General features: G+C 47.2%; 1 protein-coding gene across 2 annotated transcripts in view; it reads left to right on the top strand.

The window, feature by feature from the left end:
• The first annotated feature begins 11,309 nt into the window (after positions 1 to 11,309).
• Positions 11,310 to 19,731, top strand: part of ALPK3 (alpha kinase 3) — a 51,527-nt gene continuing 43,105 nt past the window's right edge. For both annotated transcript variants that reach the window (XM_066636180.1, XM_066636181.1), the window contains exon 1: positions 11,310 to 11,567. In XM_066636180.1, coding sequence (XP_066492277.1) covers positions 11,407 to 11,567 — 161 coding nt within the window. In that variant the 5' untranslated portion in view covers positions 11,310 to 11,406. The remainder of the gene's footprint in view (positions 11,568 to 19,731) is intronic.

Below are 19,731 nucleotides of genomic sequence, written 5' to 3' on the forward strand. Positions count from 1 at the left end.
TTCCATCTCTAATGTATTTATTTGAATTTTATATTTAAATTTTTTTTCCAGCCCTCAACACTATGCCAGATATTTGATGCAACCCTTTGGCCAAAACCTTTGAAGACCCCTGGTCTAGGCAAAGTTTTGAAGTAGCAGCATAGGAAGCATAGCAACAATTTGCTAGTCAGAATGGGTGGTTGTACTCAAGCAAACAGGTGTAAGAAGAGGTAGGGGACTGGTATGGTCTCACAAGGTACTGATATTTGCTTATAACTGTGCTTGTTTTACTTTGTAGCTTCTATGGGCAGCAGGCATGGGAGGTGGAGAGAGAGAAATTTGTCTCCTTGTTTTCACATTTAATCTCTGCAACTGTGATGGACTTGAAATGGGCAGTGCAGTGCTTACACTGAGGGATCTCATGATCTTTCAGCATAAGTTGTTCTGCAGGTTGTGGCTGTCAGCACTAGTGTAAATGGGGGAGGAGTTTACAGGAATCACAGGACCCCAAGTTCATCCTGCTGCGGCTGTGGGGTTCCTATCCCCCTCGCTCACCCCTGTGCCCTCTTGGAGTGCGACCAGATCTGTACTCTGGTCACTTCTGGTAGGTGTTCTGAGGACCAGAAGTGGTGGTTTTTGGCCCTCAGAAGGCCTCAGAAGGTCTCCCACCCTTCCGAACATGCCTTCCCAAGGCCTTCCTGCCAGACAGAACATGCTCCAGTTGTGTTCGGAGGGTGTGGCCCTGGAAGGTGTGTTTTCCAGCTACACTCCTTCCAGCTACCCTGCTGGTTGCCAGAGCAAATGACTGGAGGCCCATGTTCAACAGTGACCTGATGAACTTCCTCCATCCCATACTACCATCAGTAAGTCAATGGTTGTTAGAAGGGGGAGGATTGTGGGTTGTTTGGGGCAAGGAGTAGGCAGAACTGGGGCTGGAAGGGGAAGATCTCAGCTGTGGCAGTTCACACCAAGATTCTATCCCCTTTTTCATAGCCCAAAACACCCCCTGATCTCAGACTTACGTTAGCTAAATAGCTGGTGTAGATCCAAGAAGACCCATTGGAGATCAGGTGGCTTACAAATAAGATTTTTAGTTACCTCTCCCGAGCTGTCTGGTCACCCCCTCCCCTCCAGTAAAATGCAGCATCGGCTCAGTCAGCACCGCTGCATCATGCAAGCTGGTGGGGGAATACGATTGAGCCCTAAATCTTGTTTAAAAGGGGGGGGGCAGAGAGGGAAAGGAACAGGCTAGCTTCATAAATGACCTTGTTCCTAGAATAATGAAACCCACAGTTCAGAATTTGCTATCTTAGAGGGAAAGTTTCATATGAATGGTGTTGAAGATTGAAACTGAAGAATGAGTTGTGATTTGAGAAATTCAAGACTCAAACTTTCTTTCAAGAATAGATTCACTAAGTGCCTTAGACACTCCTATCCAGTGTTTACAACTGGTTGCTGGTGACCCTGGGACAAAGTCTGGCACTGGACCCTCTATATTGCTCCTGCTCCCTCCCATAATGCATTGAATAATACCGGTTATGCCGGATCCTGACCCTGTTCCAGGCAGCACGGCGTGGCTCTGGGCTGCTCGGATCTGTGGCATCTCATCAGATGGTGCAGATCCGAGCAGACCCATTGGGGCCACTGCAGCACAACATGGCGTAAGTGGAAAGGTTTCCCCTTGCCTTGTGCTGTGCTGCTTTTGGCCCCAGACTTGTGCTGGATGCAGCCCAGGTCCTCTGACCTGCCTGCTTCCAGGGCTAGTTAGGATTGTGCCCTGAGATAGACAAATGTGAGATGCTGATGCTGTAGGTATTTATGTTCTTCCAGAGCTACAAGGAGCAACATATGTCTTGAGGGCTCAGAAGTGAATGGCCCCTTTTCTCTTTTTCAGGGTAGTTGCATGCTGCACCTCTAACAAATGGAACACCTTGCAAAAGTCCGATAGGCTGTAGTTGACTCACAGCGCATTGCATGTTCTCCTGTATTGTTTAATATCAATTATAAAATATGAAATCAGATAAATACCTTTGGCCTTTCTGCCGAGAAAGGGAAAAAAATAAGTTTTCTTTATTGTCTGTTCAAATGCCACCATTTTAACTGAAAATGCTAATGGGATTATGTAAAAGGTTATTTTGTTCATTTCAGAGGAGAGGCACATTGACACAGTGGTGATGCCCTTTGTTAATGACTTCTTTTGTCTCCAGGAAGAGCATACGCATGCATTCTTGATGTCTTTACTCCTCAAGCATCTCACTTCAGGCATCTGCCTAAGTTATCAATAGTTTTGGAGAAGGTATAGTGGACCTTAATAAGTGCCTGGCAGGTGCATGATCCTCCAGGGTAGAAAGCATGTCTGAGTCGCCAATTTGCTTTGTGATCAATACAATAAACAGCAACTTCCAGAGGGAGTAACCCTGTCTAGTCTGTTGCAACCAACAAAGAGGCTTGTAGCAGCTTAAAGGCTTGCCCATTTATTTCTGTCTAAGTTTTTGTGGACTGCAGTCCAGTCCAGATGCATACATAGGTGACAGAGACAAAGACCAAAAGTTGTGCCAAAAGCCAAAAGTAAATGAGGATGTCAAAGCCACTGCTTTCAGTAATGAATAGGTTCATGTTTGGTTTTGCACCATCCCTGTTTGTAACTAAAACCCTTGGAGGAGATACAAAGCTAAAGCTAGCCAACAAGATCTAGACTGGAGGGAGTATTGCTTCAGCATTTGCTGGTAACTACTCAGGGCTGAAATACTGATGCTGGGAGATTTGTGTTCTGGGACTTGCTTCTCTGGAGGAGATCAGCTCTTGTTAAAGGAGCAGTGCTTAATTTTGGAGATATGAGCACTAGCAAAACTGGTATCTTCTACTGCTTCTAGGCCTTATGTGATGGTGAAAGGATTATTGGTATCTGAAGGTCCTAGAGTGTTGAGAGTATCTCAGATGTTGACAGGGAAACCTCAGCAGAAGGAAATAGGAGAGACACAGGCCCTGGGTATCCTCTATTTCCATCAGTGCAAATCTCTGTATGGGGGATGTAATCAGTGGCAGCTTCATCACATGATCCAACAAGATGTCCCCTCCCTTCATAGATCTCAAGGTCCCAAAATGCCTCTTTTGTGCAAAAGTCTTTCAAGTCCAGCTCCCGGACAGGCTGGCATAGATGGCAGAACTCAATGGAGAATTTACATGAACAAGTTTTGATGGTGGATGTGCACTTATATTCCCATTGCCTTTCTTTTGTGTGCATAACCTTACATTATGGTTTGTTTATGGTTCATAAAACATGGGTTGGTGGTGGTCCAGATCCAGATACCTGCCATCTTCCTGATTGTAGAATTTGTCCATCTTGGGATCATCAAATTGTTTCAAACAATGGGGAGCTGTTCCTGGTAAACTCCACTTTTCAGGGTGGGTCCAAGACATCTCAGTACCTGAGATAGCATGTCAGATGCTAGTCCCCTTACTAGGAAGAATAAGAGCCACAGTCCCCATTCCTGGTGTTGCTCTTCCTCCTCCTGTTCCCTGGATTTGAAAAGAAAGAGGAACTGAGAAGAAGAGGGAGTGTGGAGAGGACTCTTTACCCCTGGGACCTCCAAAACAGCCCCCGGTATATACTGTGATTATTGTTCCAGTCGCGGTGGTGGTGAAGCCTTTCTGTTCTGTGCTGCAGTCACTGTTCATCATGCCTGATCTTTGCAGAGCCTTGCACCGGGCAGCTGCTTCTGCTGGATGTCACCCCAGAAGGCTCTGCACGCCAATTTCCTTGCGGAAAGTGGCTGCCCGGCATGAGGCTTTGCAAAGATCAGGTGCGACGGACGGTGGCTGTGACTTGGAACAGTAATGCTTTGCCACCACAGCACAACACCTGGAATGAATATTCTGGTGCACTTGAGCTGGCCTGCTGGAAGCCCCTGCTCTAGCCCATCATTCCCTTTCCTTACACTTCCTCTTCCCCTTTGTTCTTCTTTTTCAGATCCAGGGAGCAGGAAGAAGATGAGTAGTAGAGACAAGTAGGCACATGGAAGCATATACCCACTGCCAATCTGTCACCAGAGGTGAGCACCTCAGTCAGCCTCATGGATGGGCCAGCCCAGTTTTCTTCTATTCACTGCCAACGTCTTCTATGTGTTTTCTTTGGAAAATAACTGACAAGGTTTGAGATAACTATGTACTTAAGTAGTTGCATGACCTATTTCACCTTATAGAGCATCAGTTCCCAATCTTATCGGTGTCACAACCCACCTCATCCTCTGCGGTGGGTCATGATGCTCCTGGTGGTGCTGGATAGGCCTCTTCTGGGTTGTGCTGGGCTGGCAACCCATTCTACTTGCTCTGTGGGCCTCAGGATGACTTGTAGAAGCCTCTGAAAGCACTTCCGGTTTTCGGAGGCAAACTGGAAGCTGTCTCTGAAAATCAGAAGTGGCTTTCAGAAACTTCTGCAGACCATTCTTAGGCCCATGGAGGCAAGTAGAGTGGGTCGTTGGTCCAATGCAATACAGAAGAAGCCTCTATAGTCACTGAATTTATCCAGAATGGCTCATATTTGGAGCCATTTGGGCCCAAGGTCAGGGTGGACGGCCCAGCCCATGACCCACCAGTGGGTCACAACCCACAGTTTGGGAAGGGATGCTCTAGAACAGGGGTCTCCAAACTCCGGCCCGGGGGCCAGATGCTGCCTGCAGAGAGCCTCTATCCAGCCCGTGGCCAGTCTCTGATCCCCTGAGAGCCTCTGGCCCAGCTGACCAAACACAACCAGAGTTGTGCTTGTGGGGTGGGGGAATTGGGGTCCATTTAAGTGTGTGTGCTTTATTTCTTGGGCTGTGTAGGTGCTTGAAGAAATCCTGGGCATTTGAGCCCATTCATTCATTTCAGTCATTCATCAAAGTTCCATCTCTAATGTATTTATTTAAAGTGTATATTTCATTTTTTTTTTCCGGCCCTCAACACCGTGCCAGATATTTGATGTGGCCCTTTGACAGAAAAGTTTGGAGACCCCTGCTCTAGAAAATGAACTCATTGCCCTCATAATAATTTGAGAATGGGAAAAAAATCATGAGTACGTGCTACATTCCATAGTAGCACAGCAGTTGTCTAAAGGTTTATTTTTCTCTTTTGTAAGCTGGAAGTGCAGGCCATTAGATTTTTTTTTTTAATGCTTGATATGAAAATGTGATAGCTGAATTTTCTGGCATACTTACGCCATCCCTGTTTCTTGTAAGATTTAATAGCTTGTATGTTTCATCAGTTTGACACTGAGACACAAGAATGAATCACAGTGAAGCCAGGATGATCAAAAGGATTCTAGTTTTTAATTGCCATCTGTGATCTTAGCTCTGCACTTGTGTGTTGCTCAAAGCCTGGTCAATAACTTGACTCCTCTAAAAGACAATTTCTTGACTCCTCATGAAGACGTTGGAAGGCCCTTTATATTTGAAAGCCTCAGTGATGATGCAGATGCTGCCTTGATCTCAAAAAGAGGGTGGCTTTCAATGTTTCAGAGCGGCTAATGCGGTAGAAAAACAACATTAATTCTAAACGGCAGTGATATCAGCTTGAGGGTGGAAAGGGAGGTAATGCAGAAGAGTGTGTTTTTGGCCACTGTTACCTTGCTTGTTAATAGCTGAAGGGCCCTAGGGATCTCAGGCCTTTATTCTTGCATCAACATGCTCAAGGCCCAGTACAGCTTCCATCAGTTCCATAGAAAGGATCTTTCTACTTTGGGAGCTACCTGCAGCTCCCAAAGATCAGTGACTGGATTTCTCAAAATGATTTTTCAGAATCATACTTGAATCCAGTCAGTTCTCCCAGGCTAAGTGCTGCCAGGACTTATCAGGGCCAAAACTAGGCACGCTTGCATTCTCTTCTCCTTGTGGTGCTAGTTATGCCTCATCCTCCAGGCCTGCAGTGTCTACTAACCCATGTTCAGAGCCATTGGCCCCTGCAGGGGTCCGTTTTCTTCCTGACTGAAGGAGGCTTGCTCAGGGGCCAGAGTCTGTCTGGGCCCTGACACCTGTTTGGTAAACCACCAGAACTTCAGGCGTGACATCTTCCAAGACAGTGTTCTCAGGTTCTGGTTGCCACACCCCTGGATGGCTATTGGATCTTGCTAGACAGGGAGAGCTATAAGTGGTGTTCTGTTTGGGGTGGCACTTTGCTTAAGCAGCAATGGTCTTCTTGTCTGTAGTATGTCTCTGTGTGTTCCTAAGAGCGGATGTTGGGGGGGGGGGTATTGGGTCAGGTCACCAAGCTCTGCTAGGCTCTCAAGGCAGTCCATGGCAAGGCTTCCTATGTGCATCATTCCATTATCAGCCGGTGCCTGATGTCGTAACCTCTAATACTGCCCCCTGGATGTTGCAATTTGGTCCCTCAGCTCTCCCCTGGTACAGCTCCTGGCTCCCCTCTGGCTTTCACATGTAGCTCAGCCCTGGCAAGTTTAGCTCAAAAGCAAATCAGATAATGTTGACATCCCAAATGGATTAATTCAGCTGATTCATTCTAATATATCCCCTTGTTATGGTGTCTATAAACAATATCCAGTATGAAAAAGTATTAAATTAACTGGCAAACCCTAGCAAATTAACCTAGCAAATCATTAAAACAGTCTTTCTGACTATGCAAAGTTAATTGACGGACAGACCAATCCTATCCTGTGCTGGAACATGCAGGCCACCTGGCTGTTGGGTCTGAAAGCGGTGCAATCCAGGGCAAGGGGAATTGACTCCCCTTCCCCTGGGTAATGTGATAGTGGCCTGAATGGGGCCACTTGGATCTGTGCCACCTAAAGAGGCGGTGCAGATCTGAATAGCCCAGCACTAGGCTGGGTGGTCTGTGAGGGGGGTTAGACTCCGGCCTAAGTGCTGGATCCTGGCACCACATCCCCTCCTGAGCCAGGTCTGCTCATGGGCCCACCCACCTCCCTCTGCCCCAGAATGCCCTCACAATGCCTCCTCTCACCCTCCCCAGACCCCTGTGCTGGCAGCCCCCTGCTGGCACAAACTCACCCTCCGCCGGCACTGCTGTAACTGCATTTGGCCTCCGGAGGCCGACCTCCCAAGTCACCCAGTGGCGCAGAAGTGCCTTATGGCACTTCATTATACTGGATATTATTTATATAGACACCATATCTTGTTCAATGATATTGACATCCCAAATGGCTTAATTAATTGGTTCATTCTAATACAGTATATTGAACTCTAATGATAGTGATACACCAAATGGCTTAATTCAGGTGGTTCATTCTAATATATCCCCATTTCATGGTATCTATAAATAATATAAATATTAAATTAATGGAAAACCTAGCAAATCATTTATTGCACTTTGTATGCACTCAGTGCCCATCATGGTCTCTGCAAAGAGGCAATCTGGGATTACGTATATGTTAGATTTTGGGACTGTCTTCAGTGATCTTTTCCATGACCTACTCTTATGTCATCTGCATATTAATATAAGAAAGAGATGTTCTTAGATTTTCTGTCCCCTACTTATTGCCTTGTAACTATCCATATCAGATTAAATTCTTGTTCAGTGTGAGCAAAGTAACTTTAGAAAACAGCTTTGTTTGCAGTTGTATACAGGTTTGCAGGGAATTTTGTCAATATAAATGTGATTTTCTGCAGTTAGGAAGACTCATGTAAGGAATACAAATTAGCAGCTCATAGAACAATCTGGCCTAGATCCAGCTTTTTAAAAAATCTACTGTGTATATTGTACCTGTTAAGTCTGATGGTGGTTATTGACATTTGCATGTTTTATTTGTTGAACAAGCATATTGTAAAGTTTTGCTGCTGACTTACGGTTACAATAAATTGCTTCAAGAGAGGTGGCTATGTTAGGCTGCAGTCCTACATGTTTTGCTGAGAGTAAGCCCCATTGAATACAGTGGGACTTACTTCTGAGTAGACATGCATAGGCTTGTGCTGTTAGTCTGTTGCAGGAAAGATAACCAAGAATCTTGGGTCAACTTAAAAGTCTAACAAATGTATTTTAAGCATTAAATGTTGTGGCCTTAACCGTAACTTTGATCAGGTGCAGCTCAGTTGGCATAAGTGTGTGCGTGCATGTGTGTATATATATATGCACCTGGGGTATATAGATTTAGGGCACAATCCTATGCTTGTCTACTCAGAATTAAGTCTTTTTGTGTTCAGTGGGACTTACTCCCAGGAAAGGGTGGATAGAATTTTGGCTTTAGAGAAAAATGTAAACAGTGGCATTGTAGGGTGTAGGACATGCAAGATGTATACAGTATAGTAGTCTGTGACTGTTGTAAGTAAAGGCACAATCCTAACCCACTTTCCAGCACTGACATAAGGACAATGCAGCTCCAAGGTAAGGGAACAAATATTCCCTTACTTTGGGGAGGTCTCTATGAGTGCCACCTAACTGCACATGCCCCATTGGCATAAATTGTCACATGGAGTAAAGGGTAGTGTAGGGCCTGGAGCGCTGTCTGGAGGCAGTGAGGATCTGGATGGGGCTAACAAGCTGAAATTAAATCCGGATAAGACAGAGGCTCTCCTGGTTCGGAAATCCTCGATGCAGGTGCTGGACTATCGGCTTGCGCTGAATGGGGTTGCACTCCCTCTGAAGGAGCAGGTCTGCAGCTTGGGGGTCCACCTGGACTTGCAGCTGCTCCTGGATTCCCAGGTGGCGGCTGTGGCTAGGGGGGCCTTCGCTCAGCTTCGGCTGGTGCGCCAGCTGCGGCCGTACTTGGATCGTGCAGACCTGGCCACGGTGATCCATGCCTCTGTGACATCGAGATTAGATTACTGTAACATGCTCTATGTGGGGCTGCCCTTGAAGACGGTTCGGAAACTGCAACTAGTGCAGAATGCGGCAGCCCGTGTGGTTACTGGAGGTAGGCGGTTCGACTCTGTCAGTCCGCTTCTCCAGCGGCTGCATTGGCTGCCCATTCGTTTCTGGGCCCAATTCAAGGTGCTGGTATTGACCTTTAAAGCCCTATACTGCTCTGGACCAGGGTATCTTAGAGATCGCCTGCTCCCGTACAATCCGGCTCGTCCTCTTAGGTCATCAGAGAAGGCCTTTTTACAAGTGCCGCCACCTAGGGAGGTACGTGGGGCGGCTGCAAGAAATAGGGCCTTCTCAGTAGTGGCACCAACACTATGGAACTCCCTTCCCCCTGACTTAAGAATGGCTCCCTCTCTTGAGACCTTTCGGCAAGGCCTGAAGACCCTTCTGTTTAAACAGGCCTTCTGAGTTCTCGGCCTTTTAACATCTTTTTAACATCTTTTAATATTTTTACAGGCCTGTTTCTTTTATGACTTGCTGCTGCTCTATGCTCTTTTTACCTATTTTTTACTCTGACTGCTGTTTTTTATGATGTGTTAATATGTTTTTATTTGTTTTTAAATTCTGTTTTTATATGTTGTAAGCTGCCTTGAGTCCCTTTGGGGAGAAAGGCGGGATAAAAATAAAGTTATTATTATTATTATTATTAGTGTAGCTAGTTTGGGATCTATTTTCAACTCTAAGCATCCTGGGAGCATTGCTATCTTGCAGGGAAAACAAGAAGCTAGCACCAAGAACTAGCCTCTGCTTGCAAGACAGGTTGCCATGCTCACAACCACCACCTGAGGTCAGCATCTGCTAGTTCTATCATCTGCAAACTGGTGGGTTCTTCTGGAAGGGTGGGCTTAGGGCTTATTTCATTCTCTCCTTCCTAGCATGACCTCCAGTTTCAAGGGGCTCTCTCATCATGTATCTGCTGCATGAACCAAGGAATGATCAGAAAGCTTTTTACTCCATGCCACTATGTGGGCAGATCTGTCAGAGACCCTCCCAAAGCACCCCAACCCCTCACTTTCATGCACAGTGGAGGCAAGTAGGCAGACAGAGATGGGCACCCTCCCCCACTAATCTGCTACCTGAGGCAAGTGCTTCAATTGGCCTCATGGATGAGCCAGACTTGTGTCAGACCAAAACTGGGAAAACCTAGACTGAAATTTCCACTCTGTCATTTAAATCACCTGGTGACCTTGGGCCAATCATGGTATTTTGCAGCCTAACCTACCTCAGAGGGTTGTTGGGAGAATAAAATGGGGGGGGGGGGCGAGAATACCCAAGTATGCTGCCCTGAGCTCCTTGGTGGAAGGATGTTATACAGTTGTGAGCCTTTTAGGACAGTAACACCATGGTCAACTATTTTCTATGTTAACCTTTTTTGTGAACTTTTACATTGAAAAGTGACTTGTACAGAAATGTATAACAACAGCAATACATGTTACTCTGAAAGATGCTGTCAAGATTAAAATTGCACCATATAGTTTTAATTCTAGCTACTAAAATCCAGTCCTGACAAAAGTGTGTTCAGGACTGAAATGTACCAACTTTCCAAAGGAAAGATGTTCCTAAACTTCATGACAGAACAGTTTGAGAAGGTTGTTTCTAAAACTGTGTAGATGAGTGGCAGCCTTGAAAGGAACAGGGAACTGGTCCAGATGCTGAAAGCAGTGGTGTTAGGGCCCAGTCCTATCCAACTTTCCAGCACCGGTGCAGCCATGCCAAAGGGGCACCCTGTGGTAGGGGAACAGCCGTTGAGGCCTCCTCCAGAAGGGGATGTTTGTTCCCTTTCCTCCGGACTGCACTGCAGCTGCACCAGCACTGGAAAGTTGGATAGGACTGGGCCCTTAAGCTTCAATCCTATCCACACTTACCTGGGAGCAAGCCCCATTAACTACAATGGAGCATACTTTTGAGTAGCCATGCCTAGGATTTGGCTCTTAGAGCTCAGTCCTATCCACACTTACCTGAGGGTAAGCCCCATTGACTGTATTGGAACTTACTTCTAAGTAGACATGCCTAGGATTTGGCTCTTAGAGCTCAGTCCTATCCACACTTACCTGAGGGTAAGCCCCATTGACTGTATTGGGACTTACTTCTGAGTAGACATGCATAGATTGGGCTCCTAGTGCCCAACCCTATGCCTATCTTCTCAGAAGTAAGTCCCATTCTAGTCAATGGGGCTTACCCTCAGGCAAGTATGGATAGGATTGCAGCCTCAATGCCACTCCTGGAGGAGGAAGGAACCCTGCTCCTCAGTTTCCCCGGTGGCTTCCCAAGTCTACTCAGAAGTAGGTGCCATTAGGTTCAGTGGGGCTTACTCCCAGGTAAGCCTGGTCCCCACTGCGTGGCTGGGAGTGCATGCAGCCTTGGCGCGCGCAGCTGACCTCTCCGACCGCAAAGGGAGGCCGGGTGGGGGGCGCAGCAGCCGCTCGGACGAGGGTCCGCCCGCCGGGCCTGAGTGACGGCTCCATGTGCGGCCACCTATAAATAGGGAGGTGGCTGCCCGGCCGGGGTGATTGACGGCTGCTGCGCCGCGGGGAAGCGGACTGGGAGCCGCCCCGGGACCCCCGCGCCCCGCCAGCTCCCCACTCGCGCGTCGGGAGACCAGGGCTGCGCTGCGGGCAGATGGGCTCCAGGCGGAGGTCCATGGGCCGCTCCTACTCGGGCAATGGCCGCTTCTCGGTGTACAGCCCCGGGCAGGGCAGCGACGGCGAGGACAACGGCCCGCTGGTGGAGAACCGGCCCGAGAGGCGCAGCTACTTGCTCAGCGTGCGCCCGGAGTACAGGTAGGCGCCGTCGGGGCGCGCGCGCAGCCCAGTCCTGGCTGCTCAGAAGTAAGTCCCATTAGAGTCAAAGGGACTTACTCTGAAGTAAGTGTGGATAGGAGGCGCGTTGCCTGGCCTGGCGAGGGTCAGGAAGTGCTTTGCAGCCCAATGCTAGCCAGCTTTTCAGAGCCAATGCAGCCCTGAGATAAGGGAACAAACCATCCCTTCTCTTGAGGAGGCCTCCATGACTGCTTCCCCACCAGGGATGTGTGGTGGGTGGGGAGGCAGAGCCTCCCCACTGGAGTCCTTCAAAAAACGCCACCACCATGCTTTTTGAAGGACTCTGGTGGGGAGGCTGTGCCTCACTTGCCTCCCTACCTGCCACAATGGTGGTGCTTTTTGAAGGACTCTGGTGGGGAAGCTCTGCCTCACCTACCTCATCTACCTCCCCACCTACTGCATGTGCACTCCATTGGCATGGCTGCCCAGCACTGGAAGTTGGTTAGGATTGGGCTATTGCTCCAAAGCTCCTTGGAGTCAGTGTAGAGAGTGTGTCAGGTGGTGTGGCACCATGCTGGGGTGACTTTCCTCCAAGCCATGCTGCTTAACTACAGTGGGGTTGCTCCTTGACTGGCAGGAGAGCTCAAGGACAGCCCTAAAAAAGGCCTAAAAAAGGCCTTCTGTCTTCACACAGTGTGGAATGGAATTCACTGGCCCCAACTGGACAAAACTCTGTCACAGGTTACCAACCTTAATGGGTATGTACAGTTTGAGATTAGCTGGTCACTCATCCTGAGGACTGGGTAGGAATTTTTCTCTGCCATCCAAATTTTCTGTGGATGGCAGCTTTTTCGCCTACCCCAGACTGGTGAGGGAGGGACAGTGTATTTAATATTGTGGCCCAAGTTAAACCCAGTCTGGTGTCTCCATTGGGGTGTATGAGGATAAATAGAATGCCAGATGCAGGGAAGTCGCAGCGAGATGCAGGTATCTGGTGGGCTGCTGTGAGGTACAGGAAGCTGCACTAAATTGACACTGGGCCTGATCCGGCAGGGCTCTGCTTCTTATGGCACTTCTTCTTCCTTCATGCCTGTGGACTTTTGGTTAGCTAGTACTGTGGGCTGCAGGGTGGTGAATTAGAGCAGTGATTTCCAACCTTTTTCATCTCACGGCGCACTGGCAAGGCACTAAAATGTTCAAGGCACACCATCAGCTTTTTGATAAATTGAAAAGGCACACTGTGCTGTCAATGGGGCTCACATCCCCCAATGATCCCATTGATAAATGACCCTCTCCCAAATTCCCGCAGCGCACCTGGGGACCATTCGAGGCACACCAGTGTGCCATGGCACAGTGGTCGAAAATGGTTGAATTAGAGGGACCTCTGGCCTGATCTGGTGGCAGGATTTTCCTTATGTTCTTTTGAAGCCAGGACTACTTAACTTGAGCCTGGATCTTGCTCCTGGACCAAGGTTTTGTTCCCTTGGTTCAGCCCTGCAGGAGGGAAGTATTGCAAAGGAGAGAGTGACTTGGAACATGTGCAGAACTCCTGGCCTTTTGTTTGCTCAGTTGGCCACAATGAAGCCTGCACCTTTTGGGGAGCATTGGTTTGATCATAGTTCCTGTGACTTTCAGGCAGGCTTGGCTTCACTGACTGGGCGGCTCTTTGGATAGGGGCCAGGGGGATGAGTGAGACAAGGTACTTTCATGGGCTTATGTGTGAGGCAGTGAACTTGGCCAGCTTCCCCGGCCATTGGCCTGAAAGGAGGAGGATGTTGTTCGTTAGAGTGATTTCCTAGAAGATCTGTGCATTCCTACTGCTGGCAAGAAGATTGTTTGCAGGGGTGGAATGGGATGCATTTGGCACCCTCCCTGTCCTTGAGGGATTCCTACAAAAGGAGAAAAGATCCTTTATGGAGCCTGCAGCAGAAGGTGTAGCAGTAGGGCAAGTAGAGGCTTGCAATGACAGATGTTTCTCTGGGCAGAAGATATGAATCAGAGATTTCCCAGCAGCATTGTGGTTATTAGATTTCATGAGGGGCTTTATGTACTCCTGTGAAGGGAGAAGTGAAAGGGTGGGTTTGGGCATCAGGTTCTCCTGCTCACCAACCATTCATTCCCAGCATAAGCAAGTAAGCCTCATGTGTGAGTGAGCCAGTTGCAGCTGTGGATTTGAAGCAACAGGGGGGCACTTCTTGAGTCTTCAAGATTATGAAAGTTGGTGCTGGCCAGTGGCCACAATTGCTTGGCGGGCATTGACGGAACAACATTTCTAAGCATTTACAAGGTTCATAACCTTGGAAACAGCATGCTGTAGATTAGTTAGATCAGTGTTTCTCAAACTGTGAGTTGGGACACACTGGGTGGGTTGCGAGCCAATTTCAGGTGGGTCCCCATTCATTTCAGTATTTTATTTTTAATATATTAGACTTGATGCTACCATAGTATATAACTGCATTGGGGAAATGTTACAGATTTGTACTTTTAACAGGCTACTATGTATATTAACAATGATAGTAAATGGGACTTACTCCTGGGTAAATGTGGGTAGCATTGCAGCCTAGGATTGTTAAACATTTTCCTGCTTGATGACATCACTTCCAGTCATGAGATCACTCCTAGCAGGTCCTGACAGATTCTCATTCTGAAAAGTGGATTCTGGTGCCAAAAGTTTGAGAACCCCTGATAGATAATATGAAAAGGAGGTTTGGTTCTTGGACACCCTTTCATAATAAGGGCCTGGGTATCACTGTCAGATTTAGTGGGGTGGGAGGGGAAGAGGTGGAACAAAAGCTTAGTTCACACGATGATTATAGTCATAAAGGTGAATTTTATTCTTTACATTTCCTTGATATAGATTATATCTATTTTTTATACCACTGGGTGACATTTTTTTCTAGCTCTTTCATGACTAATATTCATGGACATCCCAGTCTTGTGATTCAGGTTCAGATTGCAGGCACCCCGTGTTCCAAACGTGAGCTGACATGTGACCTGAACATTTATTGATCCATTCAAAGGACTAAGATGCATGTGGACATCTCCCAGGAAGTGACTGAGGACTACTTTGTGTTGCAAAATCTTGGTTATAAAATTTCACCTGCTGTCTGTTACTGCGCAAACCTAATTCCTGTGCCCATCGTGGCCCACATGAATATTTTGGGTTAGGACTATTTCACATGTTGGGTTAAGACTATTTCACATGTTCCATTTATATGCATACACATTTTTGTTTGAATTTTAATGTTCATTTTAAAAGGTGACACGGGGACTGGGCTTCTTATAAATGTACGGCATACAGTTCATGCATGCTCTTGTAAATGCATTGTGTATAACAGATGAATTCTATGCTCATGGAGATCAACAATAAGGTACACTGCATACAAATTGAATATGTGTTGAGTGTAATGTGTGAATGGGCCAATTATGGGTGGTGGAGCGGAAAGAGATCTGGGTTCAGGTCTTCACTTGTCAGTGAAGCTAACTGGGTGACATTGGGCCAGTCTCAAAATGTATTTTGGTCAATCCTAACTTGAAGAACTGTTGAGAAGGCAAAAGTGGGGGGGGGGGGCATATATGTTGCTCTGAGCTTATAAGTGAAAGGGTAAAATAAAACTGTGGTGGAAAGGGTGGAATAAAACAGAAGTACACAGTGCTTTGTGATAATTCCTTTATAGAACTCCTTTTATGTGTGAATTTTGTAACATAACACACTCTGACAAAACCGTTTGGTGGGGAAAAGTGGTGGGTTTAAGTCTCCTTCCAGAGCTGTCTTGTCCATGAGGCAGACTTTGGTGGTTGGTTCAGGTAGGGAGGGATAGTTGCCTCTACTCCCCCATCTCTGCCACTTCTCCTGTCACTTTCTGAACTCAAAAAGGAGGAGGGGAGCAGAGAAGGAAATGTAGATGCAGGGCTGTTCCTATGGGTCTGGATCAGAATCAAACTGCATGGTCTCCATGTGTTCCGCATCCACTTTTTTCCTGTGTGTGTCGACTTGTGCGTGCTCTGCCCCCTCACCTTGCCTTGTCCTACCTCCCTTTGGGGCCTGGAGCTCTGCTGGAGAGGCAGAGCATTCTTACCCTTCCTGCCCTGGAATGTTTCCACCTGAAGATCCTGCTGGCTAGGAGGCTGATCCCATTATCCTTTAGGGCGGGTTTCTCAAACTGTGCATCAGGACACACTAGGTGGGTTTGCGAGCCAATTTTAGGTGGTCACCCTTCATTTCAATATTTTATTTTTAATATATTTGACAATGCTACAAAGCTATGTGACTGCATTTGGGGAAAAGTCACTGATCTGTACTTTTAATAGGTTACTGTGAAGATGCTTTTAACAATGATAGTAAATGGGACATACTTCTGGGTAAGTGTGAGTGGGATTTCAACCTAGGATTGTCAAAAATTTTCCTGCTTGGTGATGTCACTTCCAATCATGACATAACTTCTGGTGGGTCATGACAGATTCTCATACTAAAAAGTGGGTCCCTGCGCTAAAGGAATGAGAACCTTTGCTTTAGGGAATGTAGAGAAGGGGAAATGGTCAATATGGGGATTTCCCAGGAGCTTTTCAGCACTTGGGGGGGGGGGAGATTCCTATTGCTTACTGTGTAGCCTAATGGTACAGTTCAGAAAATCTATGTGTGAGTTGCATATATGGAAAGAAAAATCTAGAAAAACTTCAACTTGGGATTTTCTAAGTGTGTTTTTAGGTAGCAGCAGCAGCTAGGAAGCATGGGGCCTCCCCAAAGTGTAGCATTCAGGGCGATCACATTTGCCCCACCCTAGGGTTGGTTCTGTGTGGAGGAATGGAGGGACCCATGCAGGGCAAGCCCTCCTCACACCTGAGTAGGTATGCTAAACCCACAGTGCTATCCACTTCTACCACACCTCCTTCTCCCATGTGCTGGATTTCAAAAGAAAGAGGGGAACAGAGGAGAGAAGAAAGTGTGAAGTAGAGGAGAGCTGTAGGTTAGATTACTCTGGAGGAGGAGCACTTGTAATGCAGACTTGGCCAACGTAGATTTTGTTTTTCCATTTGCATTGCAAACTGATTGAATGAGAACCACTTTAAGCCTTCTTGTGTGCATGATGGTGTTCTGGGCTCCTGTAGAATTTCTTTTGCGTCATCACCCTGGCTTTCAGCCCTTGACAAGGCTGCCCCTGGAGTCCCATTTTGGCTAGTCTGATTGCAAAGTTAGTATGAGTGAGTATAAGAAAAGCACTATATAAAAACTATGCGTTACATTACTGGATCTTGCCTGCATTGTGACTGGTGAGGAGCAGTGCAATTGCCTATGCTGGTAGATCAAAAGGGAGATCAAAAGAAGAAAAGGTAGATCAGATTCTATTATTTATAGGTAGATCTCTAGGCAACTTGCAGAGGATTAGCAAGTTTTTCTGACTCCCAGGTGTGTTAACAGTAGGAACAATAGAAAACCTTTTTCCTTCTCTAAATTAGGCTGCTGAAAAAAGAGAGCTTGAGTGTAGGGGGAGGGAGAGAAATAGGAGCACTTTTTAATGTGGAAAGGAGTCTGAGTTCAGTTCTTGTTCTGAAAGCAGTGTCCTGGGCTGAGCATGCACTTAGGGCAGCATCCTGACCTTAAGTGTATGTGTGCTCCCCTGAGCACCTGGCTCCAGCTAGTGGGGTTCTAATAAATAAAATCCAAATAGATCCTATTAGCCTGAAATTTGCCCACATATGACTTACAATATTTTATAAAATGCCCTTTCTCTCTTCTCTTATAAAAGAGAAGAGAGAAAAAAGGACAGTGGCTCTGAGCATTTGTCTGCATCAATGGTTCTCACACTTCTAGTACCGGGACCCACTTTTTAGAATGAGAATCTGTCAGGACCCATCGGAAGAGGTGTCATGACTGGAAGTGACATCATCAAGCAGGAAAATTTTTAACAATCCTAGGCTGTAATCCTACCCAGACTTACCCAGGAGTAAGTCCCATTGACTATCATTGTTAAAAGAATATACATAGTAGCCTGTTTGTAACATTTCCCCAAATGCAGTCACATACTGTGGCAGCACCAAGTCTAATATATTAAAAATAAAATATTGAAATGAATGGGGACCCACCTGAAATTGGCTCGCGACCCACTTAGTGGGTCCCAATCCATAGTTTGAGAAACACTGGTCTGCCTGCTGTCATTTTGGAGGCAGGCAGGTAGTTGATCCGTGGAAAAGGCAGGATCCAAGAACTCCTGCTGCCTGAGGGCGCAATCCGGCCCTTGACTTGGGCCAGAGCAAGTGTGTGCTACGTGCAAGCCCCTTGCGCTGGCCTAGGAGGGTCGCAAACATGCCATAAGGCACTGTTTACGCCTCCTCAGGAGTTGGCTAGGCTGGTGCACAGAGGCCTCTGTGCTGACCGAGGCACCAAGGCTTGTGTTGGCCTGGTTGGGCTGATGCAAGGCTCTGAGGTAGGCGGGGAGGGGCCAGGGATGAGGTGGGAGGAGGGTGTTCCTGATCGGGGGAGCGCGGGGCTGGAATCTGGCAGTTATGCTGGATCCCAACCCCCTTTCCTAGGGAGATTGGAGCGACTTGAAGCGACGCCACTCTCCTCAGACTTGTGCCACCTCAAGAGGTACAATTCTGAGGAGACCCATAGGGGACAAGGCGCTTTACCAAGGGGTAAGGGGGAAAGTTTCCCCTTGCCTCTGGCTGAGCTGCTTTTGGCCCCTATCCTGCTCTGGATACAGCACAAGCCTCCTGGCTTGCGCTGTTCCAGTGCAGGGTAGGATTGTGCCCTGAGTAGCACACCAAATGCCACCCCTCCTTACCCAGCAGTGCACCAGTTGCCAACTCTGTTGTTTCTTCTTCTCTTCAACCTCCATGAATGTGAAAGGGGAACCTGGGATAGGGTACAAGAGAATAGGGTCTCTGATGTTCCAGCCCACCACTCTCCTCCACACTTAACTTCAACTTGGTTCCTTTCTTCGTTTTCGAATCGGGGAGCAGGAAGAGGAGTAGTGAGTGAGATATCCTCCACTAATTTGCAGCCTTGAATGATAGCTTCAGCCACAGTGAGTTGGCTGGCTGTGGAAAAGAGCAAGTGAGGACTAGCTGTCTAAGAACAGCTCTGTACCTGAGCAACAAACAGCTCAGACTGCAGAGGTAGGCCACAGCTGCCTATAGGATCAGTTGAAACTCTCTTGGCTCCTTGTATCACCTGAACCCTCTTCCACTGAACCAGTAACTGCAATGCATCCTCTGGCCATCTGAGATGGTGGTGCTGATGCAAGAGAGGCCAGGCCTGCAGTTCCTTCTTCTAAAGGAGGAAGCTAAAGGTAGCAAAGTTTGTGGATCCTCTTGCCCAGAGTCCCAGCTTAATATGAGTCCCTTAATGCTTTACATTTTAATACTGGGCTGAGATACCTCATTGTGAGGTGTTCAGTCTGTTTTGAGTTACTTGTGTCCTTCCAAAAAATAAAAATGGGAGCAGGGATATAGGCTTAGATGTAAACTACACAAGCTGCTCATTCTGCACTTTCCAGAACAGGTTGTGCTAACTTTGATGGAAATAACTACAGTAACAAGACTGTTCTAAGTAAGAGATCAGCAAACTTCCATCTAAAATCTGCTATCTTGTAGGTGGTTATTCTAGGAGGTGAACTTCTCCTACTTCTTTGGTGGAGACTAGCTTCTGAGTTTTTTTTTCAGACAATTATGAGGTATTCTTTAAACACTTCGCTCACACTAGGCCTGATTCAGTGACCACAGTTAGCATTTTGCTCTGGCCCCTGATGTGAGGTTCTTTCACCACTTTTCCAAAGGGGACCTGTATACTCTAATGCTGGAGAAGGAAAGTGGAGCACAGAAGCAAATAAATTGGCAGGCCATTGTATTAGGGAGATGGTGGTACTCTTACTGTTTGCTACTTTGTATGTGTCAAAGAGCTAGGTGAATTCTCCCCCACATCAGTGGCTCACAGGAGAATATTCAGGCTTAAAAATTCTTTGTCCCTTCCACCAACTATCCTTTAAATCAGGGGACTCCAAACCCCAGCCTTGGGGCCAGATGTGGCCCGTGGTGAGCCTCTGCCTGGCACACAACAAGCCTCTCTGGTCCCCTGCAAGCCTCTGGCCCACTTGACCAAATGTGAACAGAGCTGTGCTCCAGTCACATCTGGAAGGTGTTCTGAGGGTTGGGCCTTAGGCTTTCTGAGGGTCAGAGAGGTTTG

The sequence above is a fragment of the Tiliqua scincoides genome, chromosome 8, assembly GCF_035046505.1.
Source record: "Tiliqua scincoides isolate rTilSci1 chromosome 8, rTilSci1.hap2, whole genome shotgun sequence".
Taxonomy (NCBI): domain Eukaryota; kingdom Metazoa; phylum Chordata; class Lepidosauria; order Squamata; family Scincidae; genus Tiliqua; species Tiliqua scincoides.